Source organism: Neophocaena asiaeorientalis, unplaced genomic scaffold (assembly GCF_003031525.2).
Source record: "Neophocaena asiaeorientalis asiaeorientalis breed wild unplaced genomic scaffold, Neophocaena_asiaeorientalis_V1.1 scaffold49, whole genome shotgun sequence".
NCBI lineage: Eukaryota > Metazoa > Chordata > Mammalia > Artiodactyla > Phocoenidae > Neophocaena > Neophocaena asiaeorientalis.
The window spans coordinates 2,534,520-2,553,087 of NW_020172456.1; the positions used below are offsets into that span (position 1 = coordinate 2,534,520).

An 18,568-nucleotide genomic window follows, 5' to 3' on the forward strand; every position below is an offset into this window, starting at 1 on the left:
AGCACGGGCTCTAGGTGTGTGGGCTTCAGTAGTTGTGGTTCATGGGCTCTAGAGCGCAGGCTCAGTAGTTGTGGTGCACGGGCTTAGTTGCTCCGCAGTATGTGGGATCTTCCCGGACCAGGGATTGAACCCGTGTCCCCTGCATTGGCAGGCGGATTCTTAACCACTGCGCCACCAGGGAAGTCCCATTTTGAGATTTTTTAAAAACGCCCATCCAAGGAAAGAAACCTCAAGTAGGTGTCTTTCTATAACTACCTTTTAGTGTTTCTTGTTTATAATTTTTCTTTGGATTTGTTTCATTTTGATCCTTGAAAATATGCAGAGGATGAAATCTTAATTTTGGAATTATTTTTCTTGGTTGAAACTGGAATTATAGGGGTTTTTATGGCATTTCCCCTAATATATTACTGGTGGGGGTGGGGCAGAAGAGCCATGTTTTTAAGGTTTTTAGGAAGGAAAACCATTTAATGACAGAATTGTACAAACCAGGTTTATTTTTATGAGGTCTGCTTTACTAAGTTAAATTCTTTGGCTCTACTTTTGAGCTGTCAGTTAGTTACTTGCAACCATTTCTTATAGCCCAATGGTCAAAGCTAAGTGAATTTTACCTGATGGAGTTGTTTAAAAATAACCTAAGGAATTGATGCCTTTCCAGTGTTTTCCATATCAGTTAATTCTGTATAATTGACGTCTTAGTCTAAAGTGCTCTTGCATTACGAAAAGGGAAGTTGTAAAACTTTTCAAAGGAACTCAGTTTAATTTATAGTATTTTCACCATTTTTTTGGCAGGACTTTGTGTCATTGTATCAGGATTTCGAAAACTTCTATACAAGGAACCTCTACATGAGGATTAGAGACAACTGGAATCGGCCCATCTGCAGTGTGCCTGGGGCCAGGGTGGACATCATGGAGAGACAGTCTCATGATTACAACTGGTCGTTCAAGTGAGTCTCGGTTGGGAAATTGTTTCTTGACAACAAAAAAAGAATTTCTTCACTTCAGAAGATGTTGTATTGCAATTTGAATATTCTGTCAAAATAGGAGTGGAAGCTGAGAGTACAATACAGCATGATTAGTTTCCTTTCATATTGTTCATTGTTACTGAGATTTTTAAAAAAAAATAAATTTATGTATTTATTTAATTTTGGCTGCGTGGGGTCTTCGTTGTTGCACGCGGGCTTTCTCTGGTTGCGGTGAGCGGTGGCTACTCTTTGTTGCAGTGCGCAGGCTTCTCACTGTGGTGGCTTCTCTTGTTGCGGAGCATGGGCTCTAGGTGGCTTCAGTAGTTGTGGCGTGAGGGCTCAGTAGTTGTGGCTCACGGGCTCTAGAGTGCAGGCTCAGTAGTTGTGGTGCACGGGCTTAGTTGCTCCGCGTCATGTGGAATCTTCCCGGACCAGGGCTTGAACCCGTGTCCCCTGCATTGGCAGGCGGATTCTTAACCACTGTGCCACCAGGAAAGTCCTGAGATTTTTTAAATGCATTTTGCTACTACATTTGTCACTGTGTTGGATTATAGTTGAAAACAAAATTTGACTTATTAAAAATACTCACACAAAGAAAAAACATCCTTTCTGTTATACCATTTACCAGAATCAGTTATCTGAATTTATTTATGGATATTTTGATTTCTCAAATGATTCAAGGAGTATTTTTACTTAAATGGATTGAATTGTTTAGAAAACTTTTTATATTCGTAAGATTTTGTTTTGTTTATATTGTACAGGCATTACGTGGTTATATGGTCATTATTTTTTAAAAAAGACAAGTAATACAAATAAACTGAAGGTTCCCTATGACAGCTAACCACTATCCTTTTGCAAATCCACTTCGCCACAAATCCTCACTCCCCAGAGGTGACCATTGTTATCAGTTTATTGTATATTATTCCTCCATATGTTTTCTATGGCGTGTATATATATATATTGTACTACTGGGGTTGCACACAGGTAGTTTTGATTTACAAAAATGGGATCATACTATGGAAATTATTTTATATCTCGCTTTTTTTACTTGCTAACGTACCGGTAACAGCATCCTTCGTGTGTACGTTCACAGCAGGCTCACTATTTGTAGTGGCTGCTTAGTGTTCTACAGTATAGATACATATAATGTAGAGTAGATTGGGCTACGTCATCCTGTGTTAAAAACCCCCAAAACCTCAGCGTTGAGACAGAAGCAGTTTATTTCTTGTCCCTACTTCATGTCCATCTTAGATCGGTGGAGCCTCTGAACCATGTTGTCCTCACTCGGGGTCCCAGGCTGACTGAGCTTCCACCATGTGGAAAGTCACTGGTCTGTGTGCCTGGGAAAGGGACACAGTAGACAAATTGTGTAGTGACCCTTAAAGGATCCTTAAGCATATATCCTTTTATATGTGTGTAGGAATTGCTGAGTCAAAGATATGTATATCTTTTAATAGAGAAGTACTGTCAAACTGCCCTCCAAAGAAAGATACTGACTGATATTCTTATCTACAGCGTATGAGAGTGTCGTGGCCAACACTGGATGTAGTCAGTTTTTATTTTTATTTATTTATTTAAAAAAATTTTTTAAAATGTTTTTTGGCTTTGCCTCATGGCTTGCAGGATCTTAGTTCCCTGACCAGGGATTGAACCAGGGCCACAGAAGTGAAAGCGCCGAGTTCTAACCATTGGACTGCCAGGGAATTCCCATGATATGGTCAGTTTTTAAACATCCCTATTGATAAGTAAAAACTGGTATTTTGTTTTAACTTCCGTCTTCCTAATTGGTAGTGAGTTTGAGTTGCTTTTCATCTAGACCATATTCTCTCTACTTCCTATAGATGGTGCTTCCTTTTGTATTATCAATAAGTTTATTATCACATGTATTTGATTTGCTTTTGAGTTTCATGAACTTTTATGCTATTGAAATACAGGTACACAGGGAATGTAATTAAAGATGTTATAAACATGGGTTCCTACAACTATCTTGGGTTTGCACGGAATACTGGACCATGTCAGGAGGCAGCTGCCAAAGTCCTGGAGGAATATGGAGTTGGAGTGTGCAGCACTCGGCAGGAAATTGGTAAGTGTAGGCTCTGTTTGGCCAGCTGCTGTTCTTATTCTTAACGTTTTTACTCAGGAGGGAATAATACTGAGATAGAGCTAGAATACTGTATAGAGCATCCAAATACATACTTTCCCATGTAGTTTAGATCAGGTAAAAAGAATGCTTTATTTTTCTGAAGTGATGGATGATTTTAATGCTTTCAGTGTGTTTTGAGATATATTTATCTTTTCCATTATGTTATACTTACAGAACATCTCTGGAAAAGTTCCATTAAGTATTTGTTTCATTTATAACTTTAATGTTGACTTTATTGGCTTTTGCAAATGATAGTGATTGAGAGTATTACTTACTAGTACTGAGCTCATGGGCATATGAGCATTAATCTGCTTCCATACTGGTAAATTGGGGCTAATAATAATTCCTACACTATAGAGGTGTTTCAAGAATTGAATAAGCTAATTCATGTAAAGTGCTTGTAACATGGTAAACCCTCAATAAACATTAACTCTCTTATTATTATTACAAGTCTATAAAATGTGAAAGTGAACAGATTTCTGCAAAGAGATTTATTTAAGTTCAAAGGAGGATTCCTAATTTTTCCATTTTGTTCAAGAGAACTGATAACCATAAAAGTTATAAGGCAACTTTCTGGATGTTTATTACTGTGAATCACCCCAAAGCTTAGTAGATTAAAACAACAATTCATTATTATTTCACATGGGTCTATCCCCAGTGATGTGGTTAAGGGAGCACTGTGCAGTGATGACATAGAGTAATCATACCTTACATCTTTTTTAAAAGGATACTTTTTAATTTTTATTTATTTATTTTTGGCTGCATTGGGTCTTCGTTGCTGTGCGCGAGCTTGCTCTAGTTGTGGTGAGCGGGGGCTACTCTTCGCTGCGGTGTGTGGGCTTCTCACTACAGTGGCTTCTCGTGGTGGAGCACAGGCTCTAGGTGCGTGGGCTTCAGTAGTTGTGGCGCATGGGCTTAGTTGCTTCGTGGCGTGTGGGATGTTCCCGGGCCAGGGCTTGAACCCGTGTCCCCTTCATTGGCAGGCGGATTCTTAACCACTGCGCCACCAGGGAAGCCCACCTTATGTCTTTACGGCGCTTTGTATTGTATAAATTTCTTGAACGTCTTATCCCTTCTGATCTTTACAACAATGTCATGGGGTAGATAGAGCAAATATTATTATTGGTATTTAACAGATAAGAAACAGGCCCAGAGAGGATAAATGACTTGCTTAAGCTTTAAGGACACATAGTATCCAAGTTCAATAGTCTTTTTTCTCTGCTGCTTTTCTCTCTGCATGCAGCCATTATCATTAATCAGTGTTGTTCGGTCCTTAAGGATTTGAGCACTTGATGTAAAATTTGAGCATTTGATGTAAAATCATAATACAAAGTGAGGGAAGGTGTTTTTTAACTTGGCTTTTGCTACATAACAGATCATTCCAAAACTTAGTGGCTTAAAACAGAAACATGTACTTATTTGCTTGTGATTCTGTAATTTGGAAAGGACTTGACATTTTATCTCGGCTCCATGTGGAGTTGGGTGGAGCATTATGACTGACGATAGAGTATCCAAGATAGTGTCACTTACATGTCTGGCGCCTCAGCTGAGTGGTGAGCCCTGCCCCTTCCTTCCATAGTCCCTCATCCTCCAGAGCCCCTCCCTGTCCACATGATCTGTCTTTACAACAGGCTAGTTAGACTGTTTTACATGGCAGCTGACTTCAAATGTATAAAAGCAGATGCTGCCAGTCCCCTTAAGGCATAGACTTGGAACCAGCATGTGTGAACAGGAATGGGAGAAATTGTTGGCAACCCTTTTTATAGAAATGCCACCACAGGTGCTGCATCGGATTTTATTCAACTATTGTATTCTTTATGAGTCTTTACTCTCCGTAATACTGACTCCTTAATAGACCTTAGTCTGAAAAGGTTATAACACATAGACTATGATTTCTTTTTATAAAGTAATGAGTAATTCTTAGATTTGGGGTTTGGTGGTATTGACTTCATTAACTTCTTCACACAGGAAACCTGGACAAGCATGAAGAGCTAGAGAAGCTTGTGGCAAGTTTCTTGGGAGTGGAAGCTGCTATGACATATGGCATGGGATTTGCAACAAACTCAATGAACATTCCTGCTCTTGTTAGCAAAGTAAGATTTAGTCTGTCATTTATGAAAACTCCCTCGTATATATCTTCTTCTGTTTTGTAAGGCATTCAGGCAAGCCAGAAGCTCTTGTAAACTTTAAACATAGTTTACCCAAAGATATTTCTATCATAAAATTTTATATAATTTGTGTGTAAGTGTATCCCATGGAGACTTTTATCAGTTGAAGCTTTTTCTCTGGAACCCATGATCTTTTCTCCTTCCATTAGATGACTCTTGCCTTCTTTGTTTCATACAGTTTTAAAGGGATTCTCATAAATAAATTCTCATAAAAGACTAAAATTATGGAAGAAAGGATGTTTAGTTTGGAAATTATTTATCAGGTGGTTTTTTTGTAATAGAAAAATATGAAAATATATAGGTCCCTAATACTTGTTCTTATGGTAATGCATGTTGTTCAGAGATATATGGGCCAATTATGTGTGTATATATATATCATACATATATGTATAATATAGCTAATAATATAGGTTAAAAGTAATAATATAGGTAAATAATAAGTTAAAAGTAATATATATGTATGTATCTTATTTTCTGTGGGTAGAGTTTGTGAGGGGACAGTGGAAGAGATAAAAGATAAGAGACCTTGTAAATCACATTTTAACAGATTGGCACTATCAACTTGAAAGGGCCCTCAAGGGCTGGCCCTACACATCTCATTTTAACATTGATATCTAGGCATGGTATATTGAAAAATCAGTGTATTAATGAGCAGAAGACCTGAGATATTTTTGGTTGGTTATATGGTCAGATTTAGCTGTGTGACCATGAGCATGTCACAACCTTTCTGAGCCTCAAATTTTCCTTTTTGAAATGAGGTACTTGGACTACGTTAACATACATATATGGTTCCTCAAGGAATAGGTGGGACAAATAGAAAACAAAAAGCAAGAGAAGAGATTTAAACACAACTATATTGATATCATATTAAATATGAATGGTTTATATATTACAATTAGAAGATAGAGATTGTCAGACTAGATAAAATTAAATAGGCTTCCACCAGAGACCTACTTTAAATTTAAAAACACAAGGAATTCCCTGGTCCAGTGATTAGGACTCAGTGCTTTCACTGCTGTGAGCCCAGGTTCAATCCCTATTTGGGTAAACTAAGATCCTGCAAGTTACACGGCATGGCCAAAATTTAAAAAAAAAAAAAAAAAAATTGAAGACACAGGTTAAAAGTAAAAGGATGGAAAAAGTTATAGCATGTAAACAGTAATAATGATTTATATAATATTTTATTATAGTATAATAAACTAATAAATATAATATCAATATCATATATAATATTAATATAATAATATAAACAAAGATTTCAGAGCAAATTGATAACTTTGCCATTGTGCAGGCTTTCCTTAATAAGATATAATTATTAATGATTTTAGCATTTTGTGGTTTGGCTAACTAAACCTTTCCCCCCAGCTTCTTACCTTCCTGTGCTTGTGGTTTTGCAGGGTTGCCTGATTCTGAGTGATGAACTGAACCATGCATCATTGGTTCTAGGAGCCAGACTCTCAGGAGCAACCATTCGAGTCTTCAAGCACAACAGTGAGTTTGTTATGGAATTTACTGCTGGCTTTAGTGTGTAATATTCTTTGGGTTAGTGGCAGTGGTAACATTAATTACATTAATAGGAAATATAAGTGAAACTGAAGTAGCAACATTTAAAATGTCTTTCTGGTCCAGTCTTTTAAAAGTTATTATCTTTCTCATTGGAATAAAAGTAAAGGCTGAAGGAAGCCTTTTGGTACAAAGTAAAAACATTGAAAAAAAAAACATTGTTCTTTTTTTTTACTTTGAACTTTTTCATCTTCCTTGTTTACAAGTCACTTGTTTAGTATGCATTTGCTAGATGCCTGTGGTATGTCTTGTCATAACATTAGGGGTATTAAGGTGAATAAAGCAAGCTCCCTGATCTCAAGGATCTCTGACTGGTTGCTAAAGAGACTATAGACAAACCAGTAGTTAGAATACAACAGACGAATACTGAAATGCAGATATGAACAGGTGCTGTATAAGCACGGAGAAGAGTGGGACTAAGCCAGACCTTTCTCTCTAAATGGAAATATCTTTGTGTATTATTAAAATAATCACAATAAAAATGCATAACTTTCCAAGTTAAAACCCTCTTGTAGAGAGGAAAGATTACCAAGCTGTTCAGTATCATCATTTACCAGACTGTGTACATGTATAGACAAAAGGCTAAAAGAATATACGCCCAAATGTTAGGTCTGTGCCTCTGGATGGAGGTTTATGGATGGTAATAACTTTCTTCCTTTTGTCTTTGTTTTGTCTAAAATGTTTTACAGTGAGAAAGATATATACAGTATTTTGTTTTATGTAAATGGGATTTATTAAACACTGTTGTGTGACTTGCTGTTTTCTTGCAACACATCGGGAACTTTGGAGTACGTGTGACTGTCCTCCTCCCGTAATGCCAGGGTGGCAGGCAGTGCCCTCATTCAGTCCATCCCTCAGTTTGAACATCCAGGTTGTTTCTGAATTTTTCTGCTACAAACAGTACTACTTAACATTCACATTTTTGCTCACTGGTCTGGTTAGTACCTTAGGATAAATTCCCAGCAGTCTTTAGAATGCATGGTTAAAATGGTATAAATTTGCTATGCTTTTCCAGATTGCCTCCAAATATGGTACAAATTTTTACACAACAACTCAACTCAAAAACAGCGACTGTTTCTACTCACAGGCCAACATAGGCCATTATGCATCATTTAAAATCTTTTCTAATCTAATAAGTCCAATAACATATTAATTTTTATTGCTTTGATTATTAAGTGTTGAGCAACTTTTTTTTTTTTTTTTTGTGGTACATGGGCCTCTCACTGTTGTGGCCTCTCCTGTTGCGGAGCACAGGCTCCGGACGCACAGGCTCAGCGGCCATGGCTCACGGGCCCAGCCGCTCCGCGGCACGTGGGATCTTCCCGGACCAGGGCACAAACCCATGTCTCCCGCATCGGCAGGCGGACTCTCAACCACTGTGCTACCAGGAAAGCCCCAAACTGTTTCTCTTTTTACTGATTATAAGAGCCTTTTATGTTGCAATATTTTTAATTTTTAACTTTATTTTTAGTGTCTTGCTGTACAGACTTATTAAAATGTTTATGTTGTCACATTTATTGTCTTAAGACTTTTGTTTGGATTTTGTGTAATGGCCTTCCCCATTTTTATCTAAATCTTTAGTTTACATGGGATTTGGAGAGTATACTATGAGAGAGGTATTGAATTTTTTTTTCCTGGGTAGATAATATGGTCAAGCATTCCATAGATATTTCCTTTCATCTAAAATTTTGAATCAGTGTTTATTTTTCCCTTCCCTTCTGTATATAAACAGAGGAAACTGAAACAATGAGTCCATTTTTACTTGTCTCCTGCTGTTTGCCACATGTCGCCCTCTGCAGCAAGACTAGTGGCTTCAGATGAGACTTTTTACTTTGTGGGAGCATCTCCTATCTCTAGGTTAGATAGCAGATAGATTGTTTTGTTATGAATAACCAAAGGTGTAAACACAGTCACAGCTTTGGGCCATTTTGTGTTTGTAGTATGTGTTCTTATTATCTTATTTCTCTTTTCTGCCAATTTGCTCTCTTCTTTTATGAAGAGAGCAAATTCATGTAAGTTTGTAACCCTTTCCTTCAGTGATGAACAGTAAAGGATATAAAATCAGATTTATGGGATGCCTCCCACCCCTGGTAAACACACACTAGACTTAATGTTGCATAGATTTTTGGGCGGGGGGGTTCGTAGGGACATTGCTTCAGGGCAGATATTTTAAGTATGCAGTCTGTAGTGGTGGTAGCAGTGGTCTTCAAAGCATTTGTCTTTAACAGGAAAATTATGCTCCTCATTAGTGGTAGTACTAGCCAAGTGTTTGCTGGGCCTGTTAACCACCTTAATGACCAACAGAGCCAGAAGAACTTGGTTGTGGACAGGCAGCTGGTCAAGTCAGACATGGAACAGTCTCAACTGATGGCCAAGCTTGCTAACACATAGATTCATGCTTGCCCAGACTGGTGTATATTCAACCCACTACCAAGATAAAGCTACTTAGCAGGCTTTTATTGAATATATCCTAGGTGAAAGGAAATGGGGTATACACTTTGAAGTTTTTCTCCCATATTTTGCTTCTTAGGAGGTGCATGTATTTGTAGTACTTCATTCACACTTTCTTGCTCAGCCTTCTTCATGCATTTACTTCTGAATGATTAAAGATACAGTTGATTGTATAAATACAGAAAAAGCTAACTGAATGGCAAGGTATTTCACATGAAACACTGGTCATTTCATAAGCATGCTAACCAACTGAATCACTTGTGCCACACTCATTTAGTCGAGTTTCTGTGGTTTTGAACACTTGTTACATTCTAGATGAGATTTTAATTCAAGCCAGCAGTAGCTTACCCATTTGGCCCTATCTTTTTCTGCCCAGTTCTAATTATGTTAATGTCCTTTGCTATCTGAGACACACTTCCTGAATAAGAAATGTATATTTGCACTTTAGGAATAAAGTTAGCAAAGAGGAAGATACTTTGTGCTGAAATTATTTTTTGTGTGCCACAGATATGCAAAGCCTAGAGAAGTTGTTGAAAGATGCCATTGTTTATGGTCAACCTCGGACACGAAGGCCCTGGAAGAAAATTCTAATCCTTGTGGAGGGAATATATAGGTAATCCTGCTTTATTATTCTTATGTCTGATTTGCGCCATGGAGTCATAGAAGTTTTAAGCTGAAGGGGACACTAATCTAGACTCCTCTGGAACTAAGGAGACAGGGTTTCTGACTTGTTAAAATACCTGGCTCTTCTTTATTCTTTCCATCATGCTGTATGATCTCCAGATCTCCTTTCTATTTGGCTCCTTTATTTTTCCACTGTTTGTAGAGGGGGTTTATACATAGGGGCAAGAATTGGAATATGTTTTCCAATATGTCAGAACAAATTACACGCCATTTAATTTTAAGAAATATTTTATTTTGCTTACCTGTTTGCAGCCCTTGCATTTATTCTCTCATCTCCTAATGTTTTTTATTCTTTTCATGTAATTTTAATTACACATGCAATGTGATGCAAAGTCTAATGTTGCCTATAATTACAAACTTTAGAAGAATCTACTGTGACCTCTGTCCCTCTGTGGTGAATTAAGATCACTTGTATTCTGGTGTTTGTTTTAAAAGATCCAGTCTCCTTTCCTTTAGATATCTGCCTATCCATGGCATTGTCTTTCTTTGCCAGTTTAAAACCACAGGTATGCTTCTTTTAAGGCTGGCTAATTTCCTTCACCATGTGCTGCTTTGTAGTTTAGCCTTCGGAGGGTAATCTTATTTTTTCTTGTTCCCAAATCTTGTTGTAACTCTGGATTTGGAAAACTAGTGTAATGAACTCGGCACCTTGTTGATGTTCAGTAAATATTAATCCTTTCTTTTTCCTTTGGGGGATAAAAAACCATTGCAGTCTATTAATGAACAAAGATTTAATAAGTGCTGGAAGAGAGTAGTGAGTTAATAACAGAGCTGCCTTATAAAATATACTGGAAAAGTAAGTTAAGAACTGTTACATGTTTTATGTAGAAGGCTAATAATATAGATTGCAACTTGGTTCCAATGGTATTGTTGAGACTGAATGAGAAGATTATGGACCACAAGTGTAATATATCTGGGGAAATTTTTTTTATTCTAAAGTTGTCTGGAAGTTCACCTGAGTTAGTATGAACCCAAGGAAATAAAGAATTGTTAAAACTGCTAAAAAAAAAAAAAACACAGGCAGAGTTGTCAGACCATTTAAAAAGGCAGTAAACTTAAAAAATTAATAATAATAAAGTGTCCAACTCCTAATTTTTGAGAGTTAAGAAGTCTCAGTGTGTGTATTTTTTACCCTGTTTTGCCAGCATGGAGGGATCTATTGTTCGCCTTCCTGAAGTGATTGCCCTTAAGAAGAAATACAAGGCATACTTGTATCTAGATGAAGCTCACAGCATTGGGGCTCTGGGCCCTACAGGACGAGGTGTGGTGGATTACTTTGGCCTGGATCCTGAGGATGTGGACATTATGATGGGAACATTCACAAAGAGCTTTGGTGCTTCTGGAGGATACATCGGAGGCAAGAAGGTAAATGGGCCCTGAGAATCAAGCAGTTAAGGTTCATAAAGGTATTGGCTACTAGATTTCAATTTGGTTACTCACATTTAGCAGATAGAGTCCCAAACTTGGATGTGGAGATCCTAAATTTGTTTGTGATTTAGGCGTATAATGCCAGCACACTTCACACTTCAGCTGCCTGGTGAGTGACTCTGATAAGCTGGTTCTGTTCATTGTTTGTTGTTTTCTTATTCGTTCTAAACTACATCCTGGTCTGAGTACAGAATACGCTCTTGTATGAAAGAACACACAGTGGTGCTGCCTGTTTGCCATAGTCTTCTATTGGGTTTGAGCTGTGCTCACTATTTCAAACATAGTGGGGATGTCATGGGAACTGGTGGGGGATAGAAGACCAGTTTCTTCCCCTGCCCTTGGATTCAGATGCATCTTGGGTGAGCATCAAGACAGGAAGAAAAAAGATTACTCTGCTAGCTCTGGTGTACTAACAAGGCATTGTATTTTCCAATTCAAAAATTACATAATGAACTCTGGGGTATTTGAGAATCAGTGTAGCATGGTGGAAATGGTTCAACCATGGAGACAGAGCCCTAGGTTTGAGTATTTCCCAAACTTCTTGAGACCTTGGGCAAAGTATTTAACCTTCCGATTTCCTTATCAGGAAAACAGAGATAAATGTGCCTGGCTTATAAGATTGTAGTTAAGGTTTAAAAAATAATATATGTCCATGCTATAACGTAGAAATAACCTTGAAAGCCTTATGTTAAATTAAAGAAGTCAGTCACAAAAGGCTAAAGTATTTTTTTTTATATGATATATCCAGAATAGGCAAGTCATAGAGACAGAAATAGGTTAGTGGTTGCCAGGGCCTCAGGAGATGGGGGAAGTAGAAAGTGACTGCTAATGGGTGTGAGGTTTCTTTTTGAGGTAATGAAAATGTTCTAAAATTAGATAGTAATGAAAGTTGCACAGCTCTGTGAATATACTGAAAGCCACTAAATTATACAGTTTGAAAAAGTGAATACTATGGTATGTGAATTGTATATTAATAAAACTGTTATTTTAAAAAACTCTCCAGTTTTAGGGAAAAAAACAGTGTATGTCAAGTATTTGTACATAGTACATGGTAGGTGCTTAAATGTCCTTAAATAAATGTCCTTAAATTCCTCTTTAAAATTTGACACTGGGAGTCTTAAAGCATGGACTTTCTCTTAATAATTCATTGTCTTTTAGAGAAACCCCATTATCAGTGGTTTTAGTCAAGTTCAATAGATATTTACTTCAATTTTTAAAAGGACCAGGCTCACTTTGGAGAATTGATTGGTTTTTGGTAAGATTTGTTGCTAAACAAAAGGATAGAAAAATAATACTCTGGGAGATCATTGAGGTACAGTGTATTTATGGTTTTTTTGGTTTTGTACAATTTTTAGTATCTACACTGTTTTCTGGCGGCATTTTCTGTCTCCTGTTTTGGTTCTGGAACATAAGCTTCTTTGTGTGCACATTTTATATAAAGACTTAGTGAAGTTAAAAGGTATCAGAGAATAGAGCTATACAACTGATTGTTTTGAAATTTTTGTGACTGACAGACAAGTTTTTTTTTTTTTTTATTCAGTGAGATGGCTTTAGTGTCATTATGAAAGACCCAATGAATTTCTGTTTAACTTTTGCCACATTTATATCATTTTATAAATCTCTGTTTATCTGGAGAGGACATTTAGTGTTTTTAAAATTGGTATTAGAGGCCCGTCTCTTATTCGGGAATGTACGGATGAGCTTTGCAGGCATGGGATAAGATGCAAATGATATTTTCTGTAATACTTAGAAGTAAGTTGTATCTGAACAGCAATTCAAACGCTTTCTTGTTGAATTTAGCATTGCAGAGCTGTTTATAACATTAAATGATATGTTCTCTAAGTTTAGAGGTCTTCTTTAAAGCTAGTTCTTCTTCCTTTCATGTTGTGGCATGTTTAAAAAACGAAACAGAGAATTCCCTGGTGGCCCAGTGGTCAGGACTCCTCTCTTTCACTGCTGATGGCGCAGGATCAATCCCTGGTCTGGGAACTAAGATCCCACAAGCTGCGCAGCACAGCCAAAAAAACAAAACAAAACAAAGCCTAAGGATGTTGCCATGTGTCTGACCCAGTTGTTGCTGACAGTGTGCTTTGACTGTATTGGTTGATCTCGTGTCTCAGATAGATGTGCCTATTCCAGTGCTATTGAAGGGAGGAGGCTTCTGTCACCTGGGAGGAAGGCAGTGACATTGCTGGTGAATTCACGCACTGCCTCTAATGCCTTGCTTCTGTGAACTCCCCAGGAGCTGATCGACTATCTGCGGACACATTCTCATAGTGCGGTGTACGCCACATCACTGTCACCACCTGTTGTGGAGCAGATCATCACTTCTATGAAGTGCATCATGGGGCAGGATGGCACCACCCTTGGTAAGTCTTTCTTTTCTTGGAAAATTTCCTGGGCTCAGTAAATACTTAGCAATCAAAAGTACTCTTTTTCTTGAGCTTTTTTCCTAAAAGGAGGAGTCAGGTATACTAATGGGCAGTGCTGGCAGGTATGTGAGGTCTTGGTTTCTAGGGACACTTTTCAGTGTGTTTACACACACCATGAGAACTAGCCTGGCTCATTTCCTGTTGAATTTTCTTGTCTACAGATGGTGAGGCTTTAATCTCACTATCCTACGTATTCTCATATCTTAGGTGATAAGTCTTCAGGGTCTTTCTTTTTTTTTTGCGGTACGCAGGCCCCTCACTGCTGTGGCCTCTCCCGCTGCGGAGCACAGGCTCCGGACGCGCAGGCCCAGCGGCCATGGCTCACGGGCCCAGCCGCTCCACGGCATGTGGGATCCTCCCAGACCGGGGCACAAACCCGTGTCCCCTGCATCGGCAGGCGGACTCGCAACCACTGTGCCACCAGAGAAGCCCTTCAGGGTCTTTCTTGAATTGTATAATTTTATGTGAAGATGTAATTCACTGTGTAGCGATGTTTTGTTCCCATAGTATTTAAAAGCTGCTGTTTCCGTGAATTAGTGTCCTTGATTTAATGCCTTTTAAAAGAGTTTCTAATTTAACATACAGTATATAATAAAGGTCATCCTGAATCTATTTATTCTGTCTTTGCTGGGATTTGTAGTCCAAACTAGATTCTCTGACTAAAACATACTCAAGTGAACCAAGTGATGTTCGCTTTCTGATATTTGACTTTTATATCACTAGAGGGCAGTGTTGACTACAGAAAAGTTATAATAAAGGGGAGCAATTGGGTTTTTTTGTTTTGTTTTTTCACTTTGAGAAGAATCTCCATTGTGAGTGTGAGACATACATTTGCTTTTTTAATGCTTCTAAAATCACTTTTGCTCTAGTGAAATATTTCATGTTATCAGCCTTGAGCTCTCTACTCTTCAGCTGTATAATATTTTGTGGTAAGATTGATCTGGTTTGCATTGAAAAACAAGAAAAAAGTAGTATGTCTCATTTTCATTGATTTAAGCCTGTTTTCTTAAATCAGAATTCTCCCTTATGTTTTTTCTGATCTGTGGTACATGCATCCTTGTTATCTCTTGGAAGTGTTGATCATTTTTAGTTTCATAAATTGATTCCTTGGGGAAGAATATAATTCATTAATGTCGTGAACAACACATGGAGCCTTGTGAGAAGCTCCCTGCTAACAAAGCTACAGCGTTATCTTCTCTCTCTCATATAAGGTATTACTAGAAATAGCATGCTTTGACCTGAGTGTACATATATGCTCATATATGTAAATGTATGTGTATCTATGCTTATATATATATATATGTACATAGCTAGCACTTAGCTAGTTATTTGCCATAGGTGCATCAGCCTTGTTGATTCAGCACACAGATTTAGGTGACTGAAAAACGAATGGTAACAGCTCTCAAAGTTACCTTAGATAATTTCTTTGCCCTATCCTAGAGCATGGGTCCATGTGATGCGTGACCTCTGGATAAATGACTTATCTGTGCTAAATAATGAAATCTAGGCTCTACTGGTAGAAAATGAAATATGGTAATTAGATATAGACTTTGGGTTAGCACTCATTTTCCAGTTTATCTATTGCCTCTCTAACCACCCCCTAAGCTTAGTGGTGTGAAACAACAGCCATCTTATTATGCTCACAGATTCTGCGGGTCAGGAATTCGGTCAGGGCACAGCAGGGATAGCTTGTCTTTGCTCCACAGTGTCTGGGGCTTGAACTTGGAAGACCCAGGCGGCTGGGGAAGACTCTGATGGCTGGGGGCTGGGGTCATCTGGAGGCTTCTTCACTTACACATCACTTGGGCTGGAGTGACTTGAAGGCTGCGCTCAGCTGAGGCTGTTGACCAGAGCACCTTCACGTGTCCTTTCCATGTGGCGTGGGCTCCTCACAGCATGGAGACCGGGTATCCAGATAGGACCCTGCAGAGAGCAAGCATTCCCAAAGAACCTGCTGAAACCCCATGACCTTCTGTGATCTGTTGTTAACAAGCAAGTCACCAAGGCCAGCCCAGATTGCAGGGCATGGGGAATCAGACTCCACCGCAAATGGGAGGCAGGTCAAAGAATTTGTGGCCATTTTTAAAACTTGCCACTACCAGCCTTTAGATAATATATTTTAAAATTAGTCCCTAAAACTTTTAATTAGTGTGACAGACTTCTGTTGGTTATGTTGTTTCTCTCCCAGAATAGAGGATAAACCATTTCTTATAAAGCCTGCTACCTGATCCTATTTAAATTTGGCCTGATTTCTTTTAGATTTGAGTGGGTTAAGGCAATGCTTATTTTTATGACATCATTTTTTTTTTTTTTTTTTGCGCTACGCGGGCCTCTCACTGTCGCGGCCTCTCCCGTTGCGGAGCACAGGCTCCGGACGCACAGGATCAGTGGCCACGGCTCATGGGCCCAACTGCTGTGCGGCATGTGGGATCTTCCAGGACCAGGGCACGAACCCGTGTCCCCTGCATTGGCAGGCAGACTCTCAACCACTGCGCCACCAGGGAAGCCCTATGACATCATTTAATGCATCTTTTCATTGTCCTTGAAGAAAAAAGGTGGAACCAGACAGTAGCCCTTTGACTATGCCTTAAGATGACCTTTAAAAAAGAGGTATCTGCAATTATCTGAGTGTGATTTTATAATAGAAGTCACCTACCTCAAGAGAAACTTAATTTCATATGTCCAGAACATTGAATTTCATTAATTCCACAAACATTGAGTATCTCACTACATGTTAGACTCTCTGAATCAGAATCCATAGGCAGTGGGCATCCAAGCAGATCATTTGAATGAGGTGTATACTTGGGGGTTACTGGGGCTGTAGAGGGTAGTGGGCTGTTGTATTAATCCCAGAGATTACTGTACCATAGAAAAATTGAAGTTTTATTAATCATTCACCAAATATTTGAGTGCCTGCAGTGTGTAGTAGGTGCTGATTCATCAAAGAATAAAATACCCCCAAATTCCTGCCTTGCGGGGTTTCTAATAAGGGAAATAAATCATACAGTTGCTAGAAAGTGGTAAGTACTCTGGGAAAAAGCAAGAAAGGTAGGTATTGAGGAGTTCTGGAGACACAGTTTGTAATTCTAAATAGGGTGGTCATTGAGAAGGTAAGATTGAGCGAGGTGGGAATTGAACCCTGAAAATCCAGGGCTAGAAGGCCCCGAGATGTAGGTGACTCCATGTTCAGCAATAGTATGAAGGCCACTGTGGCAGGAGCATAATAGTATAGGTAGAGTGCCTGAGGATGAGTGAGTGAGGTGAGGACAGCGGGGAGACTCTTGTCCTGCAGCGGTGTTAGGTTGATATGAAAACACAGACACACTGGTTCTCTTGCCTTGTCTAGTATCAAACTCAAATTCTTGAATAGTTTCTGTGGGCTTTTTAATATTGGCAGGCTTGTGGCCTGTTTCAGATAGGTTAAGAATTTTACTGCCCCTTCAGCTTTCATGAAAAGTACAGAATATAATATACCCATGATTATATTTTGAAGAAATTTGTCTAGAAAGAGTCAGATTTGCCTAAGACCTATACCAGTGGTTTTCCTTTCAGTGAATTTCAGTAGCACTGTGAGTTGGGAATGGGGGAAGCAAAGTGTAACCCATATATGAACAGAAGAGACTGCTATATGATAATGATATTGCAAATGGAAGAACTCTTTCTTTACTTTGTGGTAAATATCTCACATATGATTTCTATTTAGGAATGAGAGGGGAAAAGATCATGTAATGTTAGGGTTTGGTCCTAGATTTAATGTTGGTTTAAGGGAATATTAAAAGTAAGAAGCTGGTTTTCTTGTCATGTCCTTACTATTATTCTCTGACTTTTGTTACCAGGCATACAAATATTAAGCATTATTTGAAAAAGCTCTTTTTTTTTTTTTTTTAAAGTATTTATTTATTTATTTACTGTGGTACATGGGCCTCTCACTGCTGTGGTCTCTCCCATTGTGGAGCACAGGCTCCGGACACGCAGGCTCAGCAGCCATGGCTAACGCACCCAGCCACTCCACAGCATGCGGGATCTTCCCGGACCGGGGCACGAACCCGTGTCCCCTGCATCGGCAGGCAGACTCTCAACCACTGTGCCACCAGGGAAGCCCGAAAAAGCTCATTTTTGACATAATATCTTCTCCTTCTTGTAAGACATAATAGTTTTATATATTGCATGTTTTAAATTTCTCTGTTGTGTAAACTTATTTCATCATAAACAGTCCTTCCTGTGGGGCCACTCCAGAAGCTTTTCTCACCAAACAGGATGCCGAGCCAATGGAATTCCCTTGCAGATGGGACTAAAGACAGCAAAGAGTCACCAGGAACTTGATTTCCTTTATTTATTTATTTTTTCCTCCTGTTTCAGTTTCAAATAATTCAAAGAATTATAGGACTAGAGGCTTTAAATAAGCTGCAATTAGCACAGCATTTATTTATTTTTATACAACCAGTTCTTTTTAGTTATCTCTTTTATACATATTAGTGTATACATGTCAATCCCAATCTCCCAATTCATCCCACCACCCCATCACCCACCCCCACTTCCCCCCTTGGTGTCCATACATTTGTTCTCTACATCTGTGTCTCCATTTCTGCCTTGCAAACCGGTTCATCTGTACCATTTTTCTAAATTCCACATATATGTGTTAATATACGATATTTGTTTTTTCTCTTTCTAGCTTACTTCACTCTGTATGACAGTCTCTAAGTCCATCCATGTCTCTACAAATGACCCAATTTTGTT

At 38.6% G+C, this 18,568-nt stretch overlaps 1 protein-coding gene across 1 annotated transcript in view; it reads left to right on the plus strand.

Annotated features, from left to right (window-relative positions):
• SPTLC2 (serine palmitoyltransferase long chain base subunit 2) overlaps positions 1 to 18,568 on the plus strand; it is an 89,478-nt gene that overhangs the window by 17,188 nt on the left and 53,722 nt on the right. Inside the window, exons 3-9 of the mRNA XM_024737797.1 lie at positions 790 to 944; positions 2,897 to 3,045; positions 5,074 to 5,198; positions 6,671 to 6,764; positions 9,795 to 9,900; positions 11,117 to 11,336; positions 13,642 to 13,768. Of these exons, the coding sequence (XP_024593565.1) occupies positions 790 to 944; positions 2,897 to 3,045; positions 5,074 to 5,198; positions 6,671 to 6,764; positions 9,795 to 9,900; positions 11,117 to 11,336; positions 13,642 to 13,768 (976 nt within the window). The remainder of the gene's footprint in view (positions 1 to 789; positions 945 to 2,896; positions 3,046 to 5,073; positions 5,199 to 6,670; positions 6,765 to 9,794; positions 9,901 to 11,116; positions 11,337 to 13,641; positions 13,769 to 18,568) is intronic.